Consider the following 19,849-nt stretch of genomic DNA (forward strand, 5'->3'; position numbering starts at 1 on the left):
GTCTGGGTATATACCTGGGCGATCGTGCGACACAGTACGGACCGCCCAGTTAAAGGCGGCCAGATGGGGGTTGCCCACCGACTTCTTGAGGGACCCCAAGAAAGTGAGGGGGAGGAGGTGATCCAGGTGGCAAGTAGGGAGGTGGACAAGAGGAGTGGCTTTCCATTAAAAACTCTTGGACATCGGACGTGGAGTGGTCAGACATCTCTCAACCTGCGCCTCCATCGCTCCCGCATCCTCCGACACCACAGCCTTCGAGTGTTATAAAAAGAGTTCTAGACTTTTGGACGAAAAGAGTAAATCAAGTCACTCAAGTTAGAAGCTTTGACGATATTTTAAAAATCAACACTACACGATGGCACCGCAACAATCCAGCAGCCTTTCACTAGTCATTCTCCTCGTCATCTTCGCCGGCTGCGTCCTGGCTCAGCATCCGCGCGTTCCCATCGCTCCCTGCAGTGGTAAATAACAACATAAAACTTTAATTTAATTTTTTTTTTGAATGGGAAAAATTCACCTCATTTGTGTTTTCACCTGTCAAACCAACGCGTACGATGAATACGTAATTTAGGGCGTTTCTTTAAAAAATCAAACTTAGCTGGTTCGATTTTGAGAAAGGTGAACAACGTGTTCATACGTTGTTAGGGTTATTAGCCTCTCTCTATTCTCTTGGAAATTCTCCCGTTATTTACAGTTCAATTCCCAGTGGAGATTTACCCGTTCATTTTTTGATCATGTGATTGACCCATTGCCCTTATTATTTTCCTCGGTTGAATTCCGTCTCTCTCCCACCAGCGACTGACAGCGAAAAACAAAAATAAAAAGTGAAAATGACCGGAGAAACGGCAGCCGAAATTTAAAAAACCTGTCGACTTTTGTGAAATGGGGAAGGGATGAAATGGAAATCGCGCTTGGCACGTTGACCAGCAGCAGCCGACTGGTCGGTTTGTCCTTGCCCGCGATATCCCGTAAACGAGAAAAAAGTAAGAGTGACCGTTCGCAAGCAAACAAGCACCCGTCTCAGTGGTTTTCCTTTTTTCCTTTTAATACGTAGTGTAAGCGCGTGGATTAGTCGTCTGTTCACACCTCAGCCGGCGGCTGAATACTATGAACAATTCTTGGGCAATAATGTCGTACCTATCATTTTCTAATTGAGTCATTGAATTGGTTTTCAACAGGTGCTCCCATGACAGGCAAACTGTTGGAGGTGCGCGTCTCCAACTGCAACAACAACTTCCCTTGCATCTTACAAAAAGGAACTCAAGTCACCGTCGAATTCGACTACATTCCATGTAATTTCAATCCTAGCACCTTTATGATAATGTCTTCCAAATTTGACACGTTTCTTCTTTATTTCACGCGAATGATTAGCTGCTGCAACAAACCGCATCACCACTGGAGCTACCGCTCGTCTTGGAGGTATCCCGCTGCCGTTCGTCGGCACAAACAATCAGCCAGCTTGCCCCAGGATCGTAGCTAAACAATCCAGGCAGGCCGTCGGCTGCACCACAAAGGCAGGAGAGGTCTACACCTACTCCAACACATTCCCTATTCTTCAGATTTATCCAGTGGTAAGTGACACAAACTGAATTACTTTATGACATACAATAACTATTTCACGTTTGTTTTTCTTAGACAAGCGTCACGGTTCAGTGGGAACTGATCGACAGCAACAGACAGAAAATCACATGCTTCACCATTCCAGCAAGAATTGTCTAAAAAAAATTTGTTTTCAATCTCAAACGACCGACAATATTTTTTTAAAATTGCACTCAACCTTCTATCTCAAATGATATATCGTCCGTAGATTTCCTCACGTAGATCGCCACTGCAAGCCAAAAGCTCTCCTCTATTATTCTTAAGCACATTTTTTTACTATGTACAGAGCACTATATAATACAATTTCTATATTTGAACGACAAATACAGTAACCTACATCTCTTTCTTGGTATTAATGTCAACGCATGACGCTAAAAGATTATATTGCGTCTTGAGTAAACAACTCGGCGCCGTCAATTGAATGGCGAAATCGGGCTTGCATAGATGTTGCATAATTTCTTGACTGAAGTTTTAAGATTTCTCCTCCGCGGCCTTCAAAAAACAACCGTCCATAAATAAAAAGGAAGCGAGACTTCCTTTCATTCTTTTCCAACTGGACGACTACTCGGAATTATAATGATGAGACAGCGCATTTTGCATTGGCAAAAAGGGTAAAATGGAAGTCCAATAATGGACGGATCTGGACACAAATACTCGGCAAAGGAAAATAAGAAATCGGTAAATATAATGCCTGATACCAAAATAAGAGCTGCAAAATACGCACAGAAACCAAAATGCTCTTTACAGAAAAAGGTACGGCCATCAATAGTTAAATTTTAGGGTCACCTTACGAGGGAATGGTGCTAAGGCTCTAAAAGGGATTGGCGCCCATGGAAGTGCCAATAACAAAACAATTTGTTGCGCCATACATGTGTCCTATTTGTGACACAAATGCAATATGTAAATAATATGCGCGATATCCGATTTTGGAGCGATATTGGCAACACCCAGCGCAGCATGCTTACCTAGATTTTAAAAACCTTGCTAGCGTGAAATAGTGTGGAAGATATCCGGTTTTGGCCCCACACTAGTATATTTACACTAGTAAGCAACACCCAAAATTCTTATTTACGGTAAAAGTCGTTGAAATTATTTGCCATATGTCATTGTTATGTATATGAGTTTTAGCGTAAAAGTTCCTTAACGCAACTTTCCTAATAACCCTGTTCTTAATAGTATTTAATCGATAAGTCGTAAAACAGAAACAAGAAATCATCAATTTAGTTTCTCGCTTTTCATATGATTATTCGAAACAGGTATAATCCCGAAAACGTAATTATTAGCAAGAAAGAAAAAATGGAAAAACACCAACCACGATGTTAAACCGGTTCCTGCATGGACTCCACGTACCACGAAGGTAGTAAATTCCTACAGGCTTCACCAGCTTCCCTGCAAAAAGAGACGGTCCTTTTCCTCGGATTGAATTCAAATAAATATTGGATATTTGAATCGGAATCGTTTGATATGCAATTCCTTGCAAATTCCAGGAAACCTTGACAAAAATTCATACCAACTTTTGCCTCCCAGAAACCCTAGGCGGAGAAGACATTCATTATAGCTGTGCGAAATCTAATAATCATAAAAATAAATTCTATTAAAAATAGTTTACTTGGGATTCTTTTGGTAGTTGCTTGACTTCGATGGTTTTTAGGCGAGACACTACTCCGTCATCATCTCGATAGCCGACGACGATCTTTGGAATGCCAACAATAAAAGACTGTGCCCACCATTTCATTGATTTGAACCTATAACCAGGAAAGGGCAAGGAAAATATTAGGAATGAATAATCAGAAATGCTGTGTTAGTCTATGGAGAATAAAAGGACAAATGAATTACTTTAGGAAACTATCATTCTGCCTTTCAGTTTCAATGTGTCGATTTGTTTTGAGTTCAACAAAATTTTCGAGATTTCTAAAAGGTGGTTGACATTCTTTTTGTAATGCATCGACTTCAGCGCCATAAAGTAAAGATTTGCCAGCTAATTTTGTTTTAAGTACGCAACAAAATTCGGCGTTGGTGTTGAGAGATTGTCGGGGGTCTGGAATTGAATCTGGAGTAGCTGTATGTGTAGAAGAGACAAGAATGTTTAAATCTCACACACCAAAAATTCATAAAATAATTTTTTATAGTACCAGAACATAGGTATTGCTCAAACTTAAACCCCCACATTGTCATTTCTTGCATTCTCTTAGCATTTCTTGGATTTCTACTAAAATTATTGCCATTTTCTCTTTGCTCTTTAATTTGCCAAAGATAGATAGTATTTTGAAATTTTGTAGCGAGTATTTTCCAACCTTCTTGATTTTCATATGGAGTAAAAATAAGTGCTGTAAGTAGTCCACGAAAGCAAACAAACTCTGTAAGCAAAGGCCTTAATGGTTGCTGAAGATCAACAATTGATCCATTATCAACTTTTCTTTCTTGGAGAATCCATATGAGCATATCATCAAGCATTTTCTGCTTTATTGATTCCTGATCCTTGTCAATAGCATCAGATATGCCTTTTCTCAAATCAAATTTCACCTTACAGCTGCCAGATTCAGGTATGTCAAAGGTAAGATATCGAAGCTCTGAGAAGTCACTATGATATTTTCTATGGATATCCAAAGAGAATGTACCTACAGCTTTTGGCATCTCAAATGTAGGGAAATTTCCTGTAATACATGTAAATTTTACGTATGAAAAAATTACAATAGAATTTTGAGAATAAGTTACCATTAAAATTTTGGTGTTGTACAGACAATGTTGTATCTGATTCACGTTCTCTTTCATTTCTTAAATGTCTTGGATTAGGGGCAAAATCCTTCTCCTTGTTCCGAGACTGGTGCTGACGATTCATTTTGGTTCTTTACTTCGAAGAGTGGAATGCAATCATGCTTATCAACTACAAGTTTCCCTTGATAAAACTATACACTATAAACTGATGATAGAGAAGAAGATAACAATAATGAAAGCAGTAATTCAAAGGAAAATCTAATCCTTGTTGTGTTGTGTGTACTGTTTTGACACACTGCACACGGGCACCGCTATGTTTTGTCGTCTGCTTAGGCGTCTGCTAAACTTACGATACGTTAAATAATAAAATACCCGGTGGTGTTGAAAATTGCAATGAAATGGGGAAAAGTGATGCAAAACGTTACTTGAAGAATAAAATCGTCGAAAGCTTTACAGGTACTTCAATTGATCAACCGGTACAGTGATAAATACAAATCGCGTAGATTTTGATACAACTTTTTATGTTTTGGGGTTTATTAGACGTGACACTCGATGACTGTGCCAACAACCCTCGGAAAATTGAACGAAGAAAAGTGAAAATTCATTTAAAAGGCATCGGTAACTAAGCGATAGCATTTTAAAAAATTTGAACTAAATTTTCTGTTTGATATTCCAGTAACACCTTTGTCACCAGAACAGGATTATTGTTCTGACGACAATTCAGAATCTGACGAGACTGTTTCAAAAAGTGCACCCATGTCTCACTCTCCAAAGAGTAAAAAAAACAAACTAAAAGATAAACTGACTGGAGGAACAGTTTACCCTTCAGACATTTGGTTCCTTATTGCAAAATATATTCCACCTGAAGATCTCTCCAGATTTGCACTTATATGCAAAGATGCCTATCGTGTGATACTCTCAGTCCATTTTTGGAAGCAGCTCTGCAATAGGTTAGACATTTTAAACTGATAATTGAATTTTAATGTGACAAGTGTCTTCATTCCTATTAGATTCAAGGGTGATGAGGCATCACTTCCAAAAGACTTACAAAATATTTGTGATAGCAGACGCGGGCTGAGAGCTCGTGGAATACGATTGTTATATTTGCGGTGTCCTTCTTTGATAAAATATATTAAACCTCCTGTGGCGGCACGGTACGAACCCTACACATTGCAAGGAATGCGCATGGTCTTATCATGGCACGAGGTAAATCCAATTGTCAATATAGAACTCCGTTCATCATTTTATAGTTTTAGATAATAATTTTAGCGTTTTACATTTGTAGAAAGAAGGAAGCAGTTGGAATTTTTATTTCAAATGGATCAATCGAAATGCTCACGAAAGGAATAATCGAAGAGGAGAACTTTTTGAAAACTTCGAGACAGACTGTCGGGTTCTAAAGGCTACGTGCAACGAATTCGTGTGCTTCCCATATCCACAATACAGTTATCTGTCGAACATTCATCTGGGGCTGACATCAGATATGCGGCACCAGAAATTATCGCTCGGTTTCAGCGATTATACAACGACACATTGCGTAGCAAAAATGAAGCAGAATCTTGGTCGAGGGAGTGTGGTTCAAAATCGAATTGATCTGGAACCCATAACGCGATGCATACTAATGGATTGGTGGCATCCGGAGTATCCATATCCACGCGAAAATCCTCGACCATCTATATTGCCTTGCCCCAACGAGGAATGGTGATTTGATTTGATTGTTAATTGTATAAATTCACTGTGTTTCTTAATAAGTTCATGAAACAAATATTTGCATTTTGTTACTTTTTCAGCAATACAACTGATGTTAAGATTTATATGAAAATTTAATTTTTTAAAAATAATCTATATAATTTTTTCAAATTGAATCAAAGGAATGAAATAAAATGAATAAAAATGAAATGAACGAGGGAATTTTTGTTTTGACAGCTATAGAAATCGAAGCAAATCGGCAACGCTGTGTGGCTATTATTTTCTTTTCGAATTTAGAATCAGACGTCAATTATTTTCATTCATTTTCACGTTCACGCAATTCATGGTGGGAGCTTAAGCTTATACTCTTGTGAGTTAGAAACTTAGAATTTAATAAGCAGAATAAATATTTTGCGACATCATGGATGACACTAGTTTTGAAAATGGGGATGTGGATGAAGAAAATACATTCAATATTCTGATTGCTACTGATATTCACCTGGGGTTTATGGAAAAACACCCCTTACGTGGTAACATATTAAATGAAAACATAAATTACTGCAAATCTTTTTACTGACAGTAATGAATTAAATAACTAGGAGATGACAGTTTTGTAACTTTTGAAGAAATATTGAACTATGGGAAAACTATGAAGGCAGACTTTGTACTTCTCGGTGGAGATCTCTTCCATGAAAACAAGCCATCACGAAAATCTTTGCAAAGGTGCATGGATCTCCTGAGAAAATATTGTTTGGGGCCAGATGAACACACTTTGCAATTTTTAAGTGACCCAGATATAAACTTTAAGGATTGCTCAACTCCAGGTGTCAACTTTGAAGACCCTAATTTGCGAATAGCCTTACCAGTGTTTTCCATTCATGGAAATCATGATGATCCTTGCGGTATGTATCAGTATAACCATTGCTGTTTGAAAATGAGCTGAAAAAGTGTTTTCTTTCTTCAGGTGACGGTAATTACAGTGTAATGGACATGCTAGCAGCAACTGGATTTGTAAACTATTTTGGCAAAGTCCCAAATTTAGAAGAGTTAAAGTTTCAACCAATTTTGCTTAAGAAGGGTGACACGTTTGTTTCAATTTATGGTATTGGTTCCATGAATGATGATCGCCTCTTCAGACTTTTTCAAGAAGAAAAGGTGTGTCAAATATTACAAAAAGTCTGTTTTTCATTGCATATTCCTTAAATATAAGCACACTCTTTAGGTTTTCTTCGAAGTTCCCGCCGAACTCGAGGATGAATGGTTCAACATTCTAGTACTCCATCAAAACCGTGCTCGTCATGGTTGTAAAAGTTATGCTGGCGAGCACTTTTTGCCTCACTTTATGCACTTGGTTTTATGGGGTCACGAACATGAATGCCGGATCGAGCCAGAGGACTCTCTGGATGAATTCCGTATCACGCAGCCTGGCAGTAGCGTAGCAACATCCCTTTCGCCTGGCGAAGCTGTTCCCAAACATGTCGGTATGCTGAAAGTCCACAAGAAAGATTTCTGCATTGAAAAGTTACCACTGAGAACCACTCGGCCGTTCGTGTTTGACACACTTTCCCTGGACGAATTTTGTGATATTGGCTATCAGTTCGCTAACGACGAAGTGGTTGAGAAAATTCGAAGTAAAATTAATGACATGCTTGATTTTTCAAAAACACTACTTTCTGGTAAAAACAAACACTGGCGTATATTTCGAAATCGTTAAATTTAAAAAATAATTTTCTTGGTATTTCAGGACATCCGGACCAGCCTACACTTCCGCTTCTGCGACTAAGAATTGAGCACGAGAGCGACCAACAGTTCCTCAATACTCGTGACCTACATGTTGAGTTGGGCCTCGAAAAGCTCGTTGCCAATCCAGAGGATGTAGTGAAGCTCCTTCGCAAACGCTCTGCTCAAGACAAGATCAAAGTTGATGTGGATGAAGAAGCTTGGGACGCAGTCTTTAATATGGAGGTGTGTTTATGTTTTTCTGAATCATTATTTGTTCTAATTGACCCGATTTTCTTTTTTTGCAAATAATAGTCGATCAACATGGTTGAAGGCCACCTGGAAAACTTGTTGGTGGATTACTACAAAGAGAGCAAAAAGCCTTTACTGGTGATGCACGAGCGCACGCTGGCCGAGGCCGTTCGATATTACGTCGAAAAGACTCACGACGACGCCTTCCGTGATTTGATTGAGTAATTAATGTCATTACAGCTTCAGAAAGAAATGACTTTTCTTTATTTCTGTTTCTTATCCAGTCTACAAGCTAACAAGACTAAAGAACTGCTCAAAAATAATAATGCGGGAACGGACCGGGCCAGTTTTCGTGATGCCTTTGCGGATATCCGCGAGCAGAGAAATGCTGACGTCCAACAAATACTCGACGAGGTAATTTTCGATTTATTTTGATTTCTCGACTAGATCGTTAACCATTTTTGCCCTTGTCTTTAGGCTCATAGTTGGTTAAGTGGTGAGGTCCCAACCGTTAAACGAGAACCCACTGCTGGTGCCGACTTTGTAAGTAGTATTACCCCCTGAACACGATAAAAATGTGTAATATTATGTATTTGCTTTTACAGGGAATACGCCAATCCGATGATGGTGAAATGGACGTCAGTAATGCGCTAGCTGACATATCTCCGGTGCAAACACGCGGTCGAGGACGCGGCCGTGGTAGAGCCAGAGCAGTTGCCACCAGTACCCGCGGCCGTGGCAAAGCTAAAGCAGCGAGCAAAGAAGCCAAAGTTGAGGAGGACGTGACCGTGATCAGCGATAGCGAAGAAGAATTCATTCCACCACCCAAGCAAACGACACCTCGTCAAACGGCCAAATCATCTCGTGGGACACGCGCAGGAGGACGTGCTCCGGTCGCATCAAATGCTACAGCCGGTTCCAGCCAAATCACACAGGCTTTTGCCCGGCAATCGCAGATTTCGACGCAAGCCACCCAGCGAGTAGTACCTGCTGCTCCTACACCCACTCCCGCTCCTACTGCAACTCGCTCGGCTCGTTCCAAAGCGTCGTCGGCTCGTGGTGTGTGTTACGTCAGTGACAGCGACTAAATGCAACCAATTTCCAAGATATTCCGCATTGACAGTTTAACGGGTTTTAGGTTTCTAGAAGTTGCGCTCGTTAGAACTATACCTGGAGCGATTGGGACATGTGTGTACCGTTAGTCCGTGGCATACTTGTTTGTGCTAATACACAGAAATACCATTGTTGTTATTTAGCTTGTTAATTATCTTTTTCTATGACACGCTATTTTTGGTGTAGGTTCAATACTTTCATTCCAAATTTGCATTTGATTGAACTTTTTTTGAAAATAAAATTTTCAACGACGAGGATTTTCGTTATTCATACCAAACCGTCACTGAGTCGCTGCCTCCTGCGTGCTGTTACTTATAAAAGGAAAACGTAGATTAGGTTTTCTGGCAACGCCACGGTGATTTCCCGAGGCAGAATCATAGTGCGACGGCATTGAATAGCGGGAAAGCAGAATTTTGCAATAGTGGAAAATAGTATGGAACAGGTGGAGCAATAGGTAGTGCGTAGTAGCCTTTGTGCTTTGTCTTTGAGTTGCGTTAAAAGGTAACGTGACGTCCTGAATAAAACCCAACGATAAGAGTAAGAAAAAGTTTTATTTTATTTTTACAAAACCTGTGTGACAATGACAAGATATTGTCACTTGATTGAACAATGTATTCGTGTAAACTACAAAGGGCGAATACCGATAGTACTTAGCTAGCAATAGAATCATTGCGCAACACTTGCAGCTCCATCAGTACGCTTTTATCTATATGCTCGACAAGTCTAACCAAACAAAAAATATTTCCTTTTCATCAAAAAGATAATAAAACCCCGTGCAAGGATTATACGCTGAGTAGCCTATTCGTCTTTAACAGTGATCTCTGAAGGTGGTGGTCCGATGAAAAATTAATTATGTGAAAAGGTAGTTTAAATTCTTTAGACTCTTTTGTAAATTGTTTCAAATTAAGGTCGACAAACGAAGTAAGTTATTACCTCATTTAGATAAATCCGTCAACAAAACAAACTGGTATATGGATATAGAGTCTGGGAGTTGGGCAAATCTTGTACGAAAAAGTATTTGACTAAAATTTCTCTTCGTCTCATCTTCTATCACTCATCACTCTCTAAAACAAAGACCTTGTCATTAGAGATATATCGGATATATCGGATCCAGGCCATCCAGGGTATAGTAGGAAATGTCGCGAAGGTCGATTTGCAACCCAGGTGAAAAAGTACTTAGAATGTACTTAAATAATAATATGAGAAAACTCAAGTAATACTGAAGGATTTTGGGACAAGTACTATATATATATAGGATAAGTACTATAGGCTACCAGTGATATAGCAGTGTGTCTTTAGTAATATTGACATTGAAACAAAAAAAAAATACTCCCACTTGGTGATACTTCTACTTTACTGGGTCCACTACAATAAAATGATAGTTTACTTAAATAAACTATCATTTTATTACAGTGCAAGGCAGTACTTTTTTACCTGGGAACGAATTCAATATTTATGAATGTCGCAAGTTAAATTTTAAACTTTTTGTTCTTTCTAGGTGCCCGCCTTTTTCATACATTCCGTCTACATACTGATGAGCGATTGACATTCGAATTGCAATACTATATTGGACACTATAAGCTATATTAACTATCACGGAATGGTATAAATTTATACGATAATCATATCATTATTCTCTACGCGCACAAATATAGACCCATTACGTAAGAATATTATATTTATTCTCATCAGTTATAATTTTGGTACCATTACAGTTTCTGTACCACTATACCAACCAAAAAGACTTCAACAAAATTTTAGATGAACAAATTCTGCGCAAATCACCCAGTGGCCCCAATGGCAGATATGGTACTGGCGTCTACTTGACTTCACTTACACCTGATAAGGGGCGTAATACAATCAAGAAAAATAATCTAGATGGGAGGTCTCATTTTCGACAATATGCCGATAAGACTGAAGAATGTTACCTAAAGTTTAAAAAAGAAGACCTCGATGATGTGCGATCCATTCCAACTAACGGCGGTCGAGATGTATGGCTTTATTCCAACGACATTAACTTGCGCGACATTTCCTACTACTCTGGATATACCGATTACAGCGACGAAGAAGAATATCATCCGTGTGTGGCATTTGCCGGTCAGCAACAAACAGAGGAAATTGGATTGGGGGGCATTGTGGCTGGAACTGCGGCTGTTGTAGCGGTTGGTGCGGCTGCTTTTGGTTTATTTGCTGCTTTCCGCCAATCACGCCAAAACAATCAACAGTAAAAATAGAAAACATGCTATGGAACTTTAGTAGAAATTTGATTTCTACAGCTTATAGTGTCATTGACAACCTGTGGTAGCATAAGCCCAAACATCTTTTGATTTCTTATCGCATTTATAGTTTATTACATGGTCGGTGGTTTCAACTTTGGTCTTATTGTAACTCACAATTTAAAGTAATACACAATCGTTATGCTGGCTTTTTTAAGTACATGTCATATGTTGTGTTAACAGATAACGTGAAGTTCAGAATAAGACCCAAATATACGAGTAAGAAAAAGTTAGTCTGTCATTTGAAGAATTGGGTGTTATTGGGAAATAAAAAACCAGTGATAACGCTGTATTTCAGAAAGTGCAAACTACAAAAGGCGCATACCGATGATACCGAGCGAGTAGAATCATTGTTGATTCAATAAGTGCAGCTCCATCAGTACGTGTCATGCTGGAGCTTTATCTATAAGCTCAACAAGTCTAGCCAAATAAAAACATCTTTCCTTTTCACCAGAATTGATAAAAACCCGCGCAAGGACTTTTATTAATACGCTGCGTAGCCTATGGGACTATATAAGAGATGACAGTGTGGTCCGGTCCAAGTTTAATTTGTGAGGTAGTTCAGATTCTTCATACTTTTTAATTACTCGTTTCAAATCAAAGTCGGCAACCTAAGTAAGTTATTATCTCGTTTACATAAATAAATCAATAACTGTCAAATAAGTCTTAAACATCTGAGGCATGGAATATGGATAGAGTCTGGGAGTTGAGCAAATCTTTTATGAAAAAGTGCGTTGAAAAAGAAATTGAATAAAATTTCTCTTCGTCTCATCTTCTATCAGTCATCACTCCCTAAAGCAAAAGCCTTGTCATTAGAAGACGACAATCTTTCTTTCATGCCATTATTACCTTAATATTCAGAAATCCTATTTCATTTCATTCGATTCATAAAAAAAGGGACATTCCATCACTTCGTCGCTGTTAGATCGGTATATCCAGAGTAGTAGGAAATGTCGCGTATGTCAATTTGCAACGAATAACAATATTCCTGAATGTCAAAATTTAAATTTTGAACTGTTTTTTTTTTTTTCAAGCTGCCCGCCTTCACAGATTCCGTCTACACTGACTCAGGTTTACGCGAGTGATTGACATTTGAATTGCAAAATATACTGGACATCATTGGCAGTAACGAAATGGTATAAGTTTATACGATAATCTTTACCATTATTCTCTACGCACTCAAATACAATATATAGACCCATTGCCTATGAATATTATATTTATTCGTCAATTATAATTTTGGTACCATTACAGTTTCTGTATCACTATACCAACCAAGAAGATTTAAACAAAATTTTACGTGAAAAAATTCTGCGTGTGTCACCCAGTGGCCCCAATGGCAGATTTGGTACTGGCGTCTACTTGACTTCGTTTACACCTGATAAGGGGCGTGAAGCAATCAAGAAAAATATTCTAGATGGGGTGCATGAAAAGCCAAAATACGCCAATAAGACTGTAGAATGTTATCTAAAGTTTAAGAAAGAAGACCTCGATACTGTGCGATTCATTCCAACTAAAGGCGATCGAGATGTATGGCTTAATCCCAGCGAAATTAACCTGCGCGACATTTCCTACTACTCTGGATATACCGATAACAGCGACGAAGAAGAATATATTCCTTGTGCGGCAGTCGTGACACGTGCAGGTACGACAAATTATTGACTTTATTATGTGATTTAAAAAATAACTCATTATTTTGGTAAAGAGGCAAATGTTGGATCGTTTTCTGATCTTGTGTATGAGAATCATTGTTTTCGGAATGCGAACCCGGCTGTTTCTGAACGACAAAGCGCTGCTCGTAGCACTTACAGTTACGGAACGGGAGGAGATTCACGCAGCATTTCATATCGCTCTTATTACCAGCAACAGCAGCAAGAATCAGAGTCGGATTCTGATGGTGATTATTCTTGGTATCCGAATTCTGCTGTTTCTGAGCGTCATCAAAACACTGGTCGTAGCACTTACGGTTACCCAACGGGAGGAGATTCACGCAGCACTTCATTTCGCACTTCCCATCAACAGCAACAGCAGCAACAAGAATCAGATGAAATTGGATTGGGGGGCGTTGTGGCTGGAACTGCGGCTGTTTTAGCTGTTGGCGCAGCTGCTTTTGGTTTATTTGCAGCTTTCCGCCAATCACGCCAAAACAATCAACAGTAAAAATTAAAAACAAATCAAAATGCTCTGTGGAACATGAGTAGAAATTGGATTTCTACAGCTCGTAGTGTCTTTGACGTCTTTGACAACGGTGTCAACCTGTAGTTGCATGAACCTACATTTTTGTTTAGGTCTTATCACAGTTATAATCTATAGACCTTATTAAGATCGAAAGGTATGGGTCAAGCCGACCCCTTTGCGTCGCGTTGCAGTGTGAAGGGGTGCCGTGAACAGAAGATTTTTATTTGGCTCGCCCATTGGTGTTCCCGGATAGACTTTACGGGTAAATCGTGCCCGAGGGAAGAATAGGGAGGAAAGGAAAGTCTGGTCCCCTCTTTTTTTCATCCTTTCCTTTCCACCCTTTCCTTCCCTCGGGCACGATTTACCCGTAAAGTCTATCCGGGAACACCAATGGGCGAGCCAAATAAAAATCTTCTGTTCACGGCACCCCTTCACACTGCAACGCGACGCAAAGGGGTCGGCTTGACCCATACCTTTCGATCTTAATAAGGTCTATACTTATCATAGTTTTACATGGTTTCAGGCTTTGGTCTTGTAACTCACAATTTAAAGAAATACACACCATTCTGCGGGTTTCATCACTATTTTTATTTTAATCTTGTCCGTCAAGAGTGGGCTTGAAAATAATCCCGATCCGTTCAGCGGATGTTGATCGTTGGCGATTAAACCGCTTTTATCGTTTTTACGGTTTGGATTTAGGGGAAGGGGTCGATTTTTTGGTGGGGTCTTATTATTACCGGAAAATTACATACCAAACACCAAACAGATATGGTATTTGATTTCAACTAAAACATATTCCCTATGCCCTTATTGTTTTTGAGCGGTTTGGATTTTAAGGGGGTAGTTTGATCAGTTTGATTTATTATCATTTTTCATTTCTATCGATAGATTGTTAAAATATCGTAATCATGCTGAAAATTTAAAATTTGACAAGTGTCGTCTGCTTAGTGCTTTCGGTTTAGTGAAATGAGAAGCATGCGTATGCCCACAAAGTTTTAGATTAAATAGAAAACGAACGATAACTCTTTTGAAAACGTACGTGGCTGCACGAAATGAAAAAACAAAACAAACAAGAACAAATCAAATAATTACGAAAATGTGATCGTCTCGTGTGTGATGTGTATAGTGTATTGTGTCGCGTTTCTCCATCGGTTCTCCATGCTCTCGACTCGATGCTTTTTGGTTGGTAAATGAAACTAAGAATAGCTAAATCTAAATGCAATGATTATATGGGAGCTTAAATAGACCAAATAGTAAGTTAAATCTGTTCTAAATTTTTGAAATGTTAATTCTTGACTAGCATTTATCATGTAATTGCCCTATCAATGCATGGCAGTTTGTTTGTACTATCTAACATTTTTTCTTTTTTTTTTCAGATTTGAGGCCAGAGCTATCCAGCATCATAATCCATCATAACAACAAGATGCAAGATTTTCTTGTGCAGAGGTGTTGAAGCTGTCACCAGCAACAATCTAGGGATCATCGCTTATGGGTAATTATTTCCTTTACTTTTATTGACCTACTAGTTAGATATTTTAATGCTTCATTACCTGCATCAATGCAGGTATTACATGTAACATGTAAACCTTTAATTCTCTTATTTATTAAAAATTAGGGTTTATGGGTTTACCCAGTGTCTCATAATTTCGACTTTTTCTGACTTGTTGTTTCTGACTTTCTGTCAATATTTATTCGTAACCCATTTTCTATTTTCATTTAGATAAAAAGCATCCCATTACACTGGAAAACTAACGATGTCCATCGAGTTACGGATCCCTCTTTTTCCCCTCTCTTTAAATGTCCTCGTGTACGCCCATGTGAATGTGGGTGTATTCACGAGGACATCCTTTTTACCCTATCCTGTCTGGTGCAATTTAACTTTTCAGCAGATGGATGGATGGATGTCTGGCTGTATTTCCCAGGCATAAAGGTAGGACAAAATTGATGTCTATTCTTCCTTTTTGTCAATTTTTTTTGGCGTTGATTATAAGTCGTTAAGTAGTCACGTTGGGTATGTTTATTCCTGAGCTAGGCGGTTGACTGCTGCAACTGTTTTATTTCTCCGTTTTGGTTTTTTTCTCAGTAAGGGTTCACTAAAAAAATCTCTTTGTCGAACGACTGCAGATCAGGCTTGTTTTTGTTTTCTGTACCCTCACATTTTTTTCTGTGGGTTATCACATTTGAAAATATTTTAACATTAAACACTTGAAGCAAATTGCAACAAGAGTGCAGACACTTTTTTGACCTGCAACCACACCGGAACCTCCTCGCATTAAAAATCATTTCCATCCCCTATAACTACGTTACAGCACAAGTCCGGCTCGATCGATTTTTACTAACCAAGCGTCATATTTGAAGGACATAATTTGTTCCAGCGTTTAATGATTGAGCCTAAAAATATACCCCATTAGCAATAAAGAAACCCTCGCTTCTGTTTTTCAGCATAGCAAAATCACTTGTATTATACTGTATTATTCAATGTATCTCATATTGCACAACAAATGCTTAGTCTTTGGATTATAATGTCAGTTCATATTCATTCACCGATACGTGGGATACACAATCGCCACTGTAGGTGAATAATAAACAGCGAAAGTCAATTTACCACAAAATGCAATCGGTCTCGCGGTTCATGGGGCTTCCGACCGGGCAGCTGAACTCGCGGGCGAAATCCTCGTTGTTGGAGAGCGGGCCGATGACGCGGAAGCGGCTCGGGCTGTGCGGATCGGTCAGAATCTGCTCCTCGAGACGCTCGGGTGTTTCGACTCCGCACCACAAGTTGGCGTAAGAGAGGAAGAAGATCTGATCGGCCGTGAACTGCTCCAAACCGGGCAACTGCGGCTCAGCTCCGTTGGCGGCCACGTAGAAGTTGTAGGCTCGGTAAGCTTCACGCAAACCGCCGTTGTCGGCAATGTTCTCGCCCTGAGTTGTCACTCCGTTCACCTGTTCATCGTTGAAATCGGATATTAATTACAGCCTTTTTAAATTATTTTTTAAAATGATGTTGAAAGGCTTTGGAAAGGAACTGACGTGTGATCCGCTGGCGACGGTGAAGTTGCTGTACTGATCGATGAAGCACTGAGCACGTTCCAGGTAGTTTGTCAAAGTTTCGGGAGTCCACCAGTTGGCCGTGTTGCCGAGTTTGTCACTCTGGCGACCTTGATCGTCGAAGCCGTGAGTGATTTCGTGTCCAATGACGGAACCGATGCCTCCGTAATTCATATTTCTGCAAGTATCAAATAATGAAACCAAATTATATCAGTTGCGAGATTGAATGAATTTGAAATTAAACTTACGACAAGCGACCCAATCCGTAGAAAGGAGGTTGCAAAATGCCAGCGGGGAAAGCTGTAATTATAATTTTGGTTGAAAGTCAATTAAAGTCATTTACAATTATTCAAATATTTACTGATGGAGTTGAGCTGGGGCTCGTAGAAAGCGTTGACGATTGAAGGGTAAGTGTTCCATCTAGTGCGATCAGTGGGCCCTCGCAGAGTCAGGAAATCTTTCTTGTTCAGGAACGAGTTGGCATTCTGCACGTTCTGGAAGTGTGTCGCGGTTGTTGCGGTCAACTGTTTTCGAGAATTAAAAATAAATGCAACTGCGATTAAATACAATTCCCAGGCATACAACACTAGTATATCTCTGCGATTCAGTGAAAGTATAGAGAATCGAAGAAAAGATATAAACGACTGGTGTTATTATTGCGAAATAACTGATAATTACCCCGTCGTAGTAAGCTTCAAGGGCGGTCTTATCCTTGATCCAATCCGGGTAACCAACAAATTCACTCATGTAGTCAGCCTTCTCTCGGGCGATGGCTTTCGTTCCGTCGTCCATCCAGGTAGCATCATCGACCAAAGTCTTAAAGGCTGTTTTCAAGTTGGCGATCATCAACGTGGTCTTGATTGTTTTAAATTAGAAAAACAAAAAAAATATCGTGTAAAAATTCACGGTTCACACTCTCTTCCTCCGTTATCTATATTATAATTTTTTTTTTTTTTTTTAAATTGTGTGTAATTAATTAATTATTCACCTCGGTTTTGGCAGCCTCGTCGAAAGCTCTCTCGACGTACTTGGCACCGGTAGCGTAACCCACCAAGTTGTTGGCCTGGTTGGCGCATGTCGTCGACCTTGATTTTTCAATGTCAATTCATTCTAAACAGTTGCGGCTTAGTTCAATTAAGGATATTGTACCTGGCTTCGGGTTGGCTGGTGCCGTACAAGACACTGGAGAAAGCGAAGGCGAGATCGATCATCTGTTGAGTTGTGTAGCCTCCCAGATCCTTGACGAAACGCCAGTGAATGTAATTGGCTGAAGATGGGAATGAGAAATGTCAAAATAACGCTTATTTGGATGATTTAATTTGAAATTGATTTACGTACCGATGGTGCGAGTGGGTGTGTCATCCAAAAGAGCGACCAATTTCTTCAAGTAGTCGGTCTCGGTGACGATGACACGCTCGGTGGACGGCACTGTAATCTCAGCCAAACTGTAGATATCGGTCAGATATTTCTCCCAGTCGATCTACACATTGTCGTAAAATAGGACGATAAACTTTAATCCTTCTGTATTTTTTATTCATTCAATTTTAACCGACCTTTCCGTTGTTAGTGGTGGTGGGAACACTGTCGGTCCAACCTTGAACCTCGCTAACCAATAGGGGGTTGTACAGGCGGGTGATGTTACGACGGTCCTCAGCCGGAGTTGTAATCTATAAATCAATCCATCATATGAATAATCAAACTTTTGTAATTAATAGTCAAAATAAATTTGGAAAAGAGATTTCACCTTGGCCAACTCGGATTCGAAAGTCCACGTAGCCAAGACGTCAGCGTCAATCTGGGCGTCAGTGGCACCAGTGGCCATGTTGTCACGGATGGCTTTGGCGGCATTGGTCATGTAATCGGAGTAAGCCGTCATGATTTCCGGAGAACCGGAAGGATTCACCAGGGTGGAACGGGGCAGAGCCAGAGAGCTTTGATCAATCTAAATTTGAAAGGATTGTTAAGCTGTCAGAAATTTGATTGAAGCATAAGGAATCGGCAAACTTACGTAGATGGTGCTTTGATCAGTATTTTCAGAGTCGAGATAGTTGAAGACACTGAGGAAGTAATTAGTGCCGTACAACTGGCGGCCGGCAACGGTGGCTTCCTTCCAGTCGAATGAAGCCTCTTCCCAGGTGCTTTGGGTCATTGGCCAGTTGCCAAAGAGACCCAGAAGATCAGTCAGAGGTTTCAGGCCAACAGTTTCGATCGTGGCTGCAATATAAATGAATAATGGCCATATTTGGTAAAATTTGAACAACACACAGACTATAGAATTTTTGTTTTTGTAAAAAATTTACCGGTGTCGGTGCAAGCGGTGAACATGTCTCGGGCAGTGTTGACGGGAATGGCGTCATCTGGGTTGTTGGGCTCGCGTAGAATTACTAAAAAATTATGTTATTACCCGTGAATAAAATGGCGGTTGTGTATCAATTAAAAATCAAATTACCTTTCAAAGTTTCGGTCAGTTCGTCGCGTAAAACGTCAAATTGAGTCCATCTGGATTTCGATTCCGGAATCGGATGTTTTGCGATCCATCCGCCGCAAGCGTACTGGAAAAAGTCCTGGCATGGGTCGGCAGTCAGATCCATTGATTCAATCAAATTGGACGCTGAAATATTTCAAAATGAAAAATGTTTGGTTTTTTTTTTTCCCTAGTTGGTTTTTCAACGTTTCGAAACAAAATTGAGGAAAGTATTTACCTGCGACGACGCACTCGGTTGTGGTGCAAAGTGCTTTTCCCTCAGCTGTTATCAAGGGTGCCGAATTACTTTTAGTGATCCTTGCTTTATCCAGAAGAACTAGATTTATAAACGCCCATCAAATTATCTTAAAAATAGTTGGAATATGAAATTAAATTTTCCTTAAGAAATTTACCTTTCTGCATGGTGCGAGGTTGGATGACGTAAGCGTCGTTCATGCCGAGCATGGCGATGAAACAGACTGCCGCAAGTGCTACCACAGAAAACCTGAAACAGAGTGTTCCAAAATTCAGTTCAAAATAAGATTTAAAAATTTAAAAATGTCAAGTTTATACTTGGCCATGTTGACGCGTTTGGGAAGATTTGTTGAAATAACTAAAAAAAAATTAGTAAATTAATTTTCAAAATATTGTTCTATAGTAACAGTAAACAGATGAAAGTGCTTCTACTCACCTTGTTATGCTGATGGAGACAACTCCAATGACCTGGAGCTAGCAAATGTGTTTCTTGTCATTTATATAGTGCACGCTTTGTTTTCCTCGTGATTATACTGTTGTT

At 39.6% G+C, this 19,849-nt stretch overlaps 6 protein-coding genes and 2 long non-coding RNA genes across 12 annotated transcripts; 5 read left to right on the plus strand and 3 right to left on the minus strand.

Moving 5' to 3' along the window:
• The first annotated feature begins 176 nt into the window (after positions 1 to 176).
• LOC124343800 (NPC intracellular cholesterol transporter 2 homolog a-like) lies at positions 177 to 1,941 on the plus strand. The gene is made up of 4 exons (XM_046797284.1): positions 177 to 461; positions 1,179 to 1,292; positions 1,372 to 1,571; positions 1,636 to 1,941. The coding sequence occupies exons 1-4, from the start codon at positions 356 to 358 to the stop codon at positions 1,717 to 1,719; spliced, it is 504 nt and encodes a 167-aa protein (XP_046653240.1). The 5' UTR covers positions 177 to 355; the 3' UTR covers positions 1,720 to 1,941.
• LOC124343940 lies at positions 623 to 951 on the minus strand. The gene is made up of 2 exons (XR_006919464.1): positions 866 to 951; positions 623 to 798 (listed from the first exon to the last, which is right to left on the minus strand). It is a non-coding gene; the product is annotated as an uncharacterized LOC124343940 (long non-coding RNA).
• LOC124343684 (decapping and exoribonuclease protein-like) lies at positions 1,764 to 4,455 on the minus strand. The gene is made up of 5 exons (XM_046797112.1): positions 4,315 to 4,455; positions 3,732 to 4,253; positions 3,436 to 3,658; positions 3,209 to 3,344; positions 1,764 to 3,131 (listed from the first exon to the last, which is right to left on the minus strand). Exons 1-5 carry the CDS (start codon positions 4,436 to 4,438, stop codon positions 2,919 to 2,921), a joined length of 1,218 nt encoding a protein of 405 aa, XP_046653068.1. The 5' UTR covers positions 4,439 to 4,455; the 3' UTR covers positions 1,764 to 2,918.
• Positions 4,456 to 4,646: 191 nt separating this feature from the next.
• Positions 4,647 to 6,130, plus strand: LOC124343709 (transmembrane protein 183A-like). The gene is made up of 5 exons (XM_046797151.1): positions 4,647 to 4,770; positions 4,855 to 4,932; positions 4,991 to 5,264; positions 5,325 to 5,520; positions 5,600 to 6,130. Exons 1-5 carry the CDS (start codon positions 4,713 to 4,715, stop codon positions 6,017 to 6,019), a joined length of 1,026 nt encoding a protein of 341 aa, XP_046653107.1. The 5' UTR covers positions 4,647 to 4,712; the 3' UTR covers positions 6,020 to 6,130.
• Positions 6,131 to 6,291: 161 nt separating this feature from the next.
• On the plus strand, positions 6,292 to 9,225 carry LOC124343619 (double-strand break repair protein MRE11-like). The gene is made up of 9 exons (XM_046797012.1): positions 6,292 to 6,533; positions 6,603 to 6,905; positions 6,968 to 7,158; positions 7,226 to 7,679; positions 7,748 to 7,968; positions 8,038 to 8,195; positions 8,259 to 8,388; positions 8,452 to 8,517; positions 8,580 to 9,225. Exons 1-9 carry the CDS (start codon positions 6,425 to 6,427, stop codon positions 9,060 to 9,062), a joined length of 2,115 nt encoding a protein of 704 aa, XP_046652968.1. The 5' UTR covers positions 6,292 to 6,424; the 3' UTR covers positions 9,063 to 9,225.
• Positions 9,226 to 9,510: 285 nt separating this feature from the next.
• LOC124343752 lies at positions 9,511 to 13,527 on the plus strand. 5 transcript variants are annotated; one of them, XM_046797221.1, is made up of 5 exons: positions 11,869 to 11,978; positions 12,261 to 12,320; positions 12,398 to 12,500; positions 12,616 to 13,008; positions 13,069 to 13,527. In XM_046797221.1, the coding sequence occupies exons 3-5, from the start codon at positions 12,497 to 12,499 to the stop codon at positions 13,521 to 13,523; spliced, it is 852 nt and encodes a 283-aa protein (XP_046653177.1). In that variant the 5' UTR covers positions 11,869 to 11,978; positions 12,261 to 12,320; positions 12,398 to 12,496; the 3' UTR covers positions 13,524 to 13,527. The 5 variants fall into 5 exon arrangements, with proteins under 5 accessions (XP_046653179.1, XP_046653176.1, XP_046653178.1 ...); XM_046797223.1 differs by lacking the exons at positions 11,869 to 11,978; positions 12,261 to 12,320; positions 12,398 to 12,500 and adding exons at positions 9,511 to 9,624; positions 10,586 to 10,690 and having other exon boundaries at positions 12,618 to 13,008; XM_046797220.1 differs by lacking the exons at positions 11,869 to 11,978; positions 12,261 to 12,320 and adding an exon at positions 9,515 to 9,624.
• A 986-nt stretch (positions 13,528 to 14,513) lies between these two features.
• On the plus strand, positions 14,514 to 15,652 carry LOC124343929. The gene is made up of 3 exons (XR_006919454.1): positions 14,514 to 14,794; positions 14,918 to 15,033; positions 15,262 to 15,652. It is a non-coding gene; the product is annotated as an uncharacterized LOC124343929 (long non-coding RNA).
• A 341-nt stretch (positions 15,653 to 15,993) lies between these two features.
• On the minus strand, positions 15,994 to 19,799 carry LOC124343612 (neprilysin-4-like). Its single transcript, XM_046797005.1, has 17 exons — positions 19,745 to 19,799; positions 19,627 to 19,666; positions 19,467 to 19,558; positions 19,292 to 19,390; positions 19,039 to 19,200; positions 18,890 to 18,973; positions 18,598 to 18,803; positions 18,334 to 18,531; positions 18,143 to 18,256; positions 17,928 to 18,069; positions 17,739 to 17,856; positions 17,578 to 17,674; positions 17,268 to 17,444; positions 16,951 to 17,113; positions 16,838 to 16,889; positions 16,572 to 16,767; positions 15,994 to 16,484 (listed from the first exon to the last, which is right to left on the minus strand). Exons 2-17 carry the CDS (start codon positions 19,632 to 19,634, stop codon positions 16,143 to 16,145), a joined length of 2,250 nt encoding a protein of 749 aa, XP_046652961.1. The 5' UTR covers positions 19,635 to 19,666; positions 19,745 to 19,799; the 3' UTR covers positions 15,994 to 16,142.
• Between the last annotated feature and the right edge of the window lie 50 nt (positions 19,800 to 19,849).

The sequence above is a fragment of the Daphnia pulicaria genome, chromosome 6 (genome assembly GCF_021234035.1).
Source record: "Daphnia pulicaria isolate SC F1-1A chromosome 6, SC_F0-13Bv2, whole genome shotgun sequence".
NCBI classification, from domain to species: Eukaryota; Metazoa; Arthropoda; class Branchiopoda; order Diplostraca; family Daphniidae; genus Daphnia; species Daphnia pulicaria.